Source organism: Parambassis ranga, chromosome 3, assembly GCF_900634625.1.
Source record: "Parambassis ranga chromosome 3, fParRan2.1, whole genome shotgun sequence".
NCBI lineage: Eukaryota > Metazoa > Chordata > Actinopteri > Ambassidae > Parambassis > Parambassis ranga.
Window position 1 is genome coordinate 665,908 of NC_041024.1, and position 10,562 is coordinate 676,469.

The 10,562-nt window shown below is 47.5% G+C and overlaps 1 protein-coding gene across 1 annotated transcript; it reads right to left on the reverse strand.

Annotated features, from left to right (window-relative positions):
- Window positions 1–7,071: 7,071 nt before the first annotated feature.
- On the reverse strand, window positions 7,072–7,989 carry LOC114433129 (forkhead box protein B1-like). The gene has a single exon (XM_028401486.1). The coding sequence runs from the start codon at window positions 7,987–7,989 to the stop codon at window positions 7,072–7,074; it is 918 nt and encodes a 305-aa protein (XP_028257287.1).
- Between the last annotated feature and the right edge of the window lie 2,573 nt (window positions 7,990–10,562).

The window sequence follows — 10,562 nt, forward strand, 5'->3', positions numbered from 1 at the left end:
TCACAGCTCTCCTGCCTGTTTCCACACTGAAGGATTTAAGGTCTGTGGCTGTTCATAATATCAACACAAAGACAGGAAGCAGCTCCATCACCACACACTCCTGACTAACATGTTGTGTCTGAGCGCACACACACACAGACACACACTCACGTGTCACACGGAGGGATTGACTCCCTGAGCTTCCAGTCTCTGAGCTAAGCTAGGCTAACCTCCATGCCCGGGTCTCTGCTGAGCCTCGTCTGACGGCTTTCCTTCGGCACCGTCAGGCAGATCACCAAGAACACAATCTGTCGCCGCGCCGAGCGGCTGCCAGCGTCTGAATAAATCATCTGTCTCAGCTCGAGGTGAAGCTGTTTGATTTCATGTGTGACCCAAATAACAAGCTCTCCCCTGAGTGGCACTGTGAATGATGCAGACACACACACACACACACACAGAGACACACACACAGACATACTGAGAGACACACACACAGAGACACAGAGACACACACACACACAGACACACACACAGAGACAGAGACACACTGAGAGACACACACACACACAGACACACAGACACACACACAGTAACACACACACTGAGACACACACACAGACACACAGACACACACACAGACACACACACAGACACACACAGACATTCATATCTTTTCCAAGTTGAACTGGACTTCAGAGCTCGTCTTGGTTTTCTAACATTCATGAAGTAATCTGAGTTAATCTGTTAATTTAAAGTGATAATCTGTGAATTGGTGTTTGTATTATGTTGGCTAACCTTTGACATGATGATGGACTAAAAAACATTTGTTTTATGGAACTCATGTGTTTTCCATACACCCTGACATCAGGCAGATGATTCCATGCTTGGTTCTGAGCAGCGCTGAGAACTTAGAACTATTAAAATGTGAACTCTAACATAAACCTGATCCACGTGCACCCCCACAGGCAATGTGAGGGGTCTGAGCTGGACTCTGACTCTGTGCTGCCGTCACTGGCGGAAACCAGGAGCTGCATGTCAGAAACAAACTCCTGAGCTGCTAGCTAACCTGGGCTAACAGCTTTAGCTCTCAGCTGAACCTGGGATCCAGACGCCTCAGCTGACAGACCGACTCTTTAGGACACAGCATCACACCGCTTCAGTAGCTGCGTACCGGAACCTGAGCTAAACCCAGCTGAAGCTGCAGGAATGAGATTAGTGTCAGTATTATTTTCAGGGTTTCAGTTTGGTTCATGGTCCAACAACCTTTTGAAACTGTTCAAACAAAATATGTTTTGTATTGATGAGAGCTTATATTGTTTTTAACTTAACACTTATATTGGTTTCTATTTCTATTTCTATTATATTGGTTATTAATTAAAAGTACAGCACAGTCTCTCCATCTCTTGATCTTTGAGGTTGGTACTGACAGGGAGTCAGAGGCAGGGCCATCATGTCGGGCCGTGGAGGAAGTTCTGCTGCTGAGGTGAGTGATGACGGGGAAACTCTCTCAGGTGGACATGAGGGAGATTTGCCAGTGTTTTGTCTGTAAATGAGAGAAGGCCTTTGTATCATCAGTGTAGTGCCTCCAGTGACAGAACTGTTGTTTCACCTGGAATTAGTTTCTGTCACCGTTTTTAAAATCAATTTCAGTTGAATCTGTCTCTGAAACAGTCACTGAGTCCATATTTTACTTCTGTAGGTCAAACAGTTTAACGACCTGTTCAAATATAATATAACAATAGAATCACTTCATATTATTATATTTCATAATATACTAATGTACTGTTTTCATCACCCACACACATTTTTAATGCTTCCTACGCCCCTGCTCAGGTCTCAGGTCCGGCTCTGACTCTGCTTCCTGGTTATTAGTTTGTTTATTGTGATGCTGATTAGCTGAGCTGCTCTCTGGCTGTTGGCACAGCAGCAGGTCCCTCCCCCACATGTCTGACAATTAGTCGTGGGAGGAGGAGGAGGAGGGGAGGAGGGGAGGAAGAATGCTGCTGAGCATGGCGCTGCCTGGGAACCTGGGGGGGGGGGGGGGGGGGGGGGGGGCAATGAATTAGTGTCGTTTTCTTTTCACACACCCACTAACCTCCCCCCGCCTCCCCTCTATGCCCTCTAAATGGTTTGTGGCAGGCAGCTCCGCCTTCCCATAACGCACCTGTGCCTGACGGTGATGACGGGGAGGAGCCGACCTACAGCCGTCAGGTGGGTGGACGGGCCGTAAACTGCAGGTGACCTGCTGACCCTGGAATCAAGGAGCAGAGAAGGTCGTTACTGTCACATCATCTGCAGAACTTTGTATGAAGAGGTCAAAGGTCACATGTAGCTCAATGCTAACAGAAAATGATAAATGTACAAATGTCTTTGAGGCAGTCAAGATGGCGGCAGGACCGCGTGAGGTTCACGGCCGACCATCGCTGCCATGCTGTGTTTTGTTCAGGGGGGCGGTGTCGGCCATCTTTAAGGTGTCTCATCTGAACATGTTTCTATCATCAGCTAAAGCTCACGCTGTCTCTCCTCGTGTTTGCAGAATGTGGCTGATCAGCCCTCTGCGCCTGCAGCGTTTTTATTTACGGCCCATCAGGGATCTTATCTGCACCGTAAACTCACACCTCACAGCCACACTTCAAAGCCTCCAACGGGCCGAGGTGTCGCGCAGCAGCACAGCACTCACAGGGGGCGGGGCTGGGGGCAGGGGGCGGGGCAGGTCGACGAGGCGTCGTAGATTATCGTCAGGAGGAAAGAATGATTAGAATGGCCACGTTAGCCCCGAGGCGTCATGGTGGAGTCTGAACAGGAAAACTTCCACATAAGGACAGGGGTCGGTCAGCGCCCGAGGAAACACCCGGGTGCCGCTCACCTGACTGCAGCCATTAACCCTTACAGACCTGACCTGACCTGGATTTAGCTGAACCTTTAGCCCTGAGACTATTAATCTGTCTCTGTATTACAGACAATAAACAAACAACAACAGACAACAAATAAACAACAACAGCCCGTCATCAGGAAAACACCTGCGGAGCTCATGTTAGCCACAGACCCACAACAACGCACACGCTGAGGGGACAGGAAGTGCTAACATGCTAACGTACTAACTCTGGGTGTAGCCTGCTGCTCTGTGTGATAACAGTTGTTTTGCTGAACATCATGACGTCACAGTGACCTGAACTTTGACCATTTCCTCCTGGAGGTGAACAGCGTTAGGTTTATACCTGCATCATGAACAGCAGCTGATGACGGAACCTTCCCGCCTGATCTTTGTCGTCCTGCTGGTGACTGACCCAGATGCATCCTGGGAGCTCCCGGCCTGCGGCCCTGCCGCTCTGAGCGCCTCGTCATCCTGAGGCAGGTCATGAACATGAAGCTGAGGCCTCCTCGTGTCTTATTGACGACTTGTTATTGAACCTGCTTTCACAGCGTTTCATCATCTGAAGCGTCAGTGTGGAGCAGACATGTGTCGCTTGTGTCATCATCGCCATCATCATGGCGGCGTTGCTGCGTGTTGTTCTCCGCCTCAGTCTGATCTCTCTCCACAGGATCGTCTGTGCACTTTATTAATTAGCGTCACGCCTCTCCCTCAGGTCTCTCATTAGCCAACACAAATGGCAGCCAGGCCCTCATGATTAATTACAGCACGGTGAGCGGCGAGCGGCGAGCGGCGAGCACCTGGTGTCCAACAGACTGTGTGTTTGTGATATTTGGGTGTTCAGTGGACTGAAACCAGCAGAGAGTCCACAGTGGAGACATCTGTGGCGTCTCAGACAGGTCCACACTCAGCTGTCAGGCCCGCTGTCCTTCATCCACCAATCAGAGGCCACCAGGCCGGAAACAAGGTTTACATCATCTTTATATGACGAGCTCATTATGTTACAGTCTGAGCTCACTGAACGACGGGTCCATGCATTACATTCACTCAGCCACAGGGGGCGCATTCCTGCGCTACACATTATTTATGGTATTGATCACAAACGTCAGTCTGTAAGATGATTTCGTCTTCTATCAATCAAAGTGATTGATCATGAACACGTCATGGGTTTAAGGTTTGATGATGGTGTATCTGTCCATCGTGGGTCTCTGCTCTGGTCTTCCTGCAGCCATGTTGGTCCTGTGAAGTCTCCAAGCCTCCAAGACGCTCCAACAATGTGTTCAAGTGGATCAGGCTTTGGACCCACAGACCCACAGACTAAACCAGTCTGTTTGTCCGATCAGATCAGGACTCCGTGATTGAGTGATCGATCCTAATCAATGATGATTATTGACTGATAAATGGTCACACACACACACACACACACACACACAGAACTGTAAATCAAGTGACTGATAGTAATCCAAATTTCATGCAGCAACAAAATTTTTTTCTGTGATTGATCCTGATCGTGTCATCGGGCTGTAAACACGGATCATTAACACTTATTGATGTAGTAACGTTTCCTGGCTGTGTAAACAGAGGTCAGAGCTGCTCTCTGAGGACTTCCTGTTTGTTTCCTGTTTCCCACCGCCTGTACGGTTGAGTCCATGTTTTTGTTATGTGTGTTGTTTGTTTGTGTTGTTTGTGTCATGTGTCGTTTGTGTTGTGTGTGTTGTTTGTTTGTGTTGTTTGTGTGTGTTGTTTATTTGTTGTGTGTGTGTTGTTTATTTGTGTTGTGTGTGTTGTTTATTTGTGTTGTGTGTGTTGTTTGTGTCATGTGTTGTGTGTGTTGTTTGTTTGTGGTGTGTATGTTGTTTGTTTGGTGTGTGTGTTGTTTATTTGTGTTGTGTGAGTTGTTTGTTTGTTGTGTGTTGTTTGTTTAAGTTGTGTGTGTTGTGTGTTGTTTGTTTGTGTTTTGTGTTGTTTGTGTGTGTTGTGTGTTGTTTGTGTTGTGTTGTGTGTTGTTTGTTTCGTGTGTGTTGTTTGTGTGTGTTGTTTGTGTTGTGTGTGTTGTGTGTGTTGTGTGGGTTGTTTGTGTTGTGTGTGTTGTTTGTATTGTGTGTGTTGTTTGTTTGTGTTGTGTGTTGTTTGTGTTGTTTGTTTGTGTTGTGTGGGTTGTTTGTGTTGTGTGTGTTGTTTGTGTTGTGTGTGTCGTTTGTTTGTGTTGTGTTTTTTGTTGCTCTGCTGTAAATGGTTGGTTTGCTGTGTGTGGTCACAGAGCTCAGGAGGGCGGCGGCGGCCCGTTCAGGGACCAGCATTTTTATGGTAACAGTCTGCGTCTCTCGGCAACACACTCAAAGACCCGCACGCATTGACGGAGCAGCATTGTGTCGGGCACCAGGGAGGCGTTCGCTGGCTAATCCCTGCCGCCGCCCGCTGCCCGTCCAGCACAGAGCGGCCTGTGTTTACACAGCGCAGCGCCGTCACACTCTGCCTCAAACCTGAGACGTCTGACAACGAGCGGACCCACGAAACCTGTGAGACCTGAACAGAGCTCAGCACACCGCAGCTGCAGAAAACACACACACTAACGGCAGCAAAGGATGACAACACAACACAAACACAGCAGACACAGAGGAAATAAATCTCATTTCTATCAGCGCTGACCATCAGCAGATTAGTAATCCCTGCAGGTTTATTGTGTTGTTGCTGTTTTATGTGTGTGTGTGTGTGTGTGTGTGTGTGTGTGTGTGTGTTCTTTCAAGTGCATGAAAAACAATAAAAACAAATGTTTAGCTAAACGTTCAAGGACACACTGGAACTAACTGTGTGTTACAGAGCAGCAGTGAAGTGTTTAACGTCCAAACAGGAAGTTAGTGTCTCCTGTTTATTCCATGGTCACATGACTACATCATCAGCACCACCAGGTTCACACCTCCGACCTCTGACCTCTGCTACATGTTGCCTTGTGGACCCTCAGGCCCACCAATGGAGCAACGGAGGAGTGGCGGCGTGCCGGCGGTGCTGAGCGGACCTGTTCACACTGACGGTAACAACACAACGACACACTGCACACAAACAGCAACACATCAACAGTGAGCTGTGAGGAGTCAGGACATCGGTTTATCACAGCGACTCCTCAGACTTCCTCCAACACATTTTAAACAGGCTCCGTCACGTCTAACGTCCCCCGGACACTCTGATGTGAGTGTGTGGTCATCTCACTGAGGTTTGTAAAGATGAAGGTGAAGAGGAAGAGGAGCAACAATAAAAAACAAAAGAAGATGAAAAAAAGATTCAAACCTCTGAACAGACCGAACAGAGCCGCAGTCACATCTGAAACCTTTATTAACATTTAGACTGCTGTGTGTGTGTGTGTGTCTGTGTGTGTTCATAATTTGAAAGTCTGCCACCTCATTTCATAAACACATTCAGTGAGCTCAGTATGTTCACATGTGGGCGAGAAACAGTATGATGTAAAGTCCAAGACATGTCTCCTCATGTCCTCCTCCTGTCCTCCTCATGTCCTCCTCCTGTCCTCCTCCTGTCCTCATGTCCTCCTCCTGGTTACACTGTAGGATTTTACAGACATCAGCAGACATTTAACTAGAACCTGCCTCAGAGGCGTGAGCGTCCACGGAGGCGTGGAGCGGTTTCAGATCATTCTCAGTTTCCACCATGTTGCTTAAAATCAAATCTCCTGAACAGAAAAAGCAGCTCAGACTGGAGGAAATAATCAAAGCTGTGCTCCGTTGAAAATGACACGTCTGAAGAAAAACAGAAGCTGCTTGATTTAAATGAAGATCTGATTTTACTGTTTCTGTTTGTAACTTTAAAAAATGTCAATAATTAAATTGCAGTATGCAGAGAGAGTTTAACACATGTACACAACATTAACCATGTGTGACAGTCAGTGAGAGGAAACACACACGTTTAGAGGTGAAGATTTAAATATTAGAATTTAAAGTTTTAACGGAAATTCACTGAACTGTGTGTGTGTGTGTGTGTGTCCGTTGTGTTCATGCTTTCATGAAGAGAAAACACAGCATGCAGCGGTACAAACACAGACAGGCCGCCATAAAAACATCTACACAAAGTGCGTCAGAAACTTCACTCAAGTCTGATTGTTCTACAAAATCCGGTCCCGGCTCTGCGGGCTCCGGGGCTCCTGCTCTGCACCGGCAGTCCTTCTGACGGGACGCGGTGCTCGCTGTGAACAGGTCAGAGGTCACCCGCCGTCAGTGCACCGTCACGGCGGACTGCAGCGCCTCTCCGGGCGCGGCCGGGCTGCTCCGGCCGGTCTGGGGGGAGGTGGGGCTCAGAGACTGCGGAGAGTTCGCCAGGAACGCCGGGATGTGCGCGGGGAGCCCCGGCAGGCCGGGCGCTGAGGCGGGCGTGGGTTTGATGGGCACCGGGATGGCGGGCAGAGTCTGTCCGCTGTGACAGAGGGACTTGAGCGGCATGCCGTAGGCCGAGTAGTCGCTGGCGGCCATGGAGATGGGGGCCGCGGTGTCCATCATGCCGGAGCCGTACATGTGCGGCCAGCCCGGGGTCAGCTGGTTGTGCAGCGGGTACCCGGTGGGGGAGAAGGCCGCCAGCCCGCCGGGCATCTTGTACTCCCGGGCGATGATGTTCTCGATGGCGAACGGGTGTTTGAAGCCGGACGGCTGCGACACGGAGCTCAGGTTGTATCCGGTCGGCATCTGCGGCAGGTGCGCGGCGGCGTGCAGCGCGCTGAGCCGCAGCTTGGCCTGCTGCTGCAGGTAGTGGGCGGCGTCCTGCGGCTTGCTGGGGGCCAGCGGGTCCGTGGCCTGCATGCCGCCCACCTTGAAGCGCTTCCTGCGCCGCAGAAAGCTCCCGTTCTCGAACATGTCCCCGCAGTTGGGGTGCAGCGCCCAGAAGCTGCCCTTCCCGGGCTGGTCCGGTCTGCGCGGGATCTTGATGAAGCAGTCGTTGAAGGACAGGTTGTGTCTCAGGGAGTTCTGCCAGCGCTGCGTGTTCTCCCGGTAGTACGGGAACCGGTCCATGATGAACTTGTAGATCTCGCTGAGGGGCAGCATCTTGTCCGGACAGCTCTGGATGGCCATGGCCGTCAGGGAGATGTAGGAGTACGGAGGCTTCTGGTCGCTGTACGTGTTCCTCCCGGGGCGAGGCATCGCTCTGCTGACGGACCGAGCCAGGCCGGGCCGGGCCGGGCCGGGTCACTTCAGTGTGCAGTCCCCTCACTGGTGTAGAAACTCTCAGAGTTCCAGCCGCACCGCTTTACGCGCGGGGACGGACCCGCATGGCTCCGTCAGACTGAGGCTGAACTCCACCGAGAAGTTGAGGAGAAGTTGGAGCAGGTGCAGCGCGGTGTCCCGTCCTCCTCCTGCCGGCTGCCGAGCTGCGCTAAGCGGCTGCTGCTGCCTCCTCCATGCCCCTCTCAGCTCTGCCCCGTGTGCGGTGACAGGAGCAGAAGAGACCCCCGGAGAGGAGCTTCATTAATGGGCCACTTCTTCCCCATCACATGATCACAGACCGGAGGGAGGGGGCTCAGGGAGGGGTGAGGGTGGGGGGGCGCCGTGGATTCATGTACGTGGACGCGCGCTGAGAGACAGTCAGAGAGACTGAAGCCGAGCGGAGAGCCTCAAGTCCGGGAGAGAGAGCGCGCTCTGCGGAGGTGAGTCTGGCAACACTTTACACACAGTGTGTGTGTGTGTGTGTGTGTGTGTGTGTGTATGATAAATGGATCCCTGAGAGTCGCCGTGTGTCTGAGCGGACTTGGTTTCATTTGTCCACAACCGTGAAGAAGATGATGACGAAGATTCTCTGAATATAAAACTTTATTTTTCCCGGAGGACAGAAAAACATTTTACTAAGGATCATTTCTTTTAATTGATGTAAAAATAAATGTAATGTTAAATTTCACATTTTTTATGAACTGAAAGGATTTTTTGGTGTTTTTCGTTTTTTTCAGACTTCAGATTTTTTTAAACAATAATTTTGTGTCTGAGGTTTGAAGATTTTTATTTTTATTAAACTCCAGGTTTGAGTTAAAATGTTAAAAACGTCTCTTCTTTTAATTTTAAGACGTTTTCATGTGAATAAAATGATGATAATAATAATCATGTTAAATGTTATTAAATAATATTTGTCTCCATCAGATGAATTAAATTCATTATGTCTATAAAATAATGTCGGTGTATTTTCTTGCAGTCATGATAAGCTGTAATCAGGATCATTGAATTTTGTGTGTTATTAATTGTTTGAGATATTTTTTTGGAGCAAGAACAAATCAATGATCAATAAGACACTGATGTCTGTTATCGTTTAATATTTGTTCTGTGCAGCGCGGTGTGTGACTCAAAACTGGATTAAAGTGTGTGTGTGTGTGTGTGGGGGGGGGGGGTCCTGACCTTTGACCTGTCGCCTCATTATGTGCCGGCGACACGTGCAGACACTTCAGCGTCTGAAGGTTTCTGTTTGTTTGAATTCACAAAGAATCATTTTTAATTTTTAATTTCTTTGTTGAATTTGTTCACGTTATAAATGTTTAAATTAATGTTTAAATAAATGTTTAAATAAATGTTTAAATTAATGTTTAAATAAATGTTTAAATTAATGTTTCTTCCTCTTTATTAATAAAACTAAAGGATCCTGTAACCGCTGAATCTCTGATGTTTGTCGTGATTAATTTATTTTCTGTAAATGTCGCTGCAGAATTTCAGGCTCGATACAAACAGGTTTTATTCTCTTGTTGGTTTTTGTTTTATTTTCTATTATTTATTATTAAAAAGCAGAAACTGAAGTAAGTTGTGTTTTAACTCATTAATTTAAAAACTGGTTTCATGCATTTTGTGATAATAAATAAAACATTCTGTTAATTTGTGATTTTATATGAATTCTCTTTAACAAACATGTTAATATGAACATTAAAGTGTGTGATCAGCGGTAAATGTGTGTTTGTTGATGTTTTGTCATGTAAACTGTTTGTTGTGTAAACAATGTAAATATTTGTGCTTTCTAAATGTATTGATGATGATTTTAAAGGTGTCGAATATAAAAATGATTCCACGGAGCTCGATCAGGGCGCACTACTCTTTGTAGGTTATTCTTAATGGATTGATCATTGATCAGTGATTTTACCACAGCAACACCAATATAACAACAACAGCAACAACAACAATAATAATAATAATAATAATAATAATAATAATAGCAGGGTAATTAATATATTTGTCACTTCTTTTGATGAGGAGACAACATCCAGCGTTAAACACTGTGACCACACACACACACACACACACACACACACACACACACTCTCTCTCTACAAACAGTCATGTTGGTTTATTTGACAGAATTCAAACTAAATTTAAACTAAAAGAAGAAAAACATCTGACCAGAAGAAGAAGAAGAAGAAGCACAGTGTGTGTGTCTGTGTGTGTGTGTGTGTGTGTGTGTTATATAAAGAGTCCTCAGACTGCAGGCAGTGATATAAAGACACACACGTGCTGAGCAGTGGAGGAGACACTTCAGCACGCTCCTCATCATCTTCATCATCCTCATCCTCCCACACTTCAGCTGAGGACTCATTACCATGAAGCCTCATCTGAGCCTGTGTGTGGCTGCACTTCCTGCTGCGGCCTCTGGGGGCCTCCATGTTAAATCAACATGTTTACAGGCTGCTGCACAAACGGGAAGAGTTTAACTCACCTGCTCTAATTAACCCTTAAACCGACTCAGAACA

What these genes read in the sequence shown, in the direction of transcription:
- LOC114433129 (XM_028401486.1), bottom strand. Translation starts at nt 7,989, where the DNA reads ATGCCTCGCCCCGGGAGGAACACGTACAGCGACCAGAAGCCTCCGTAC.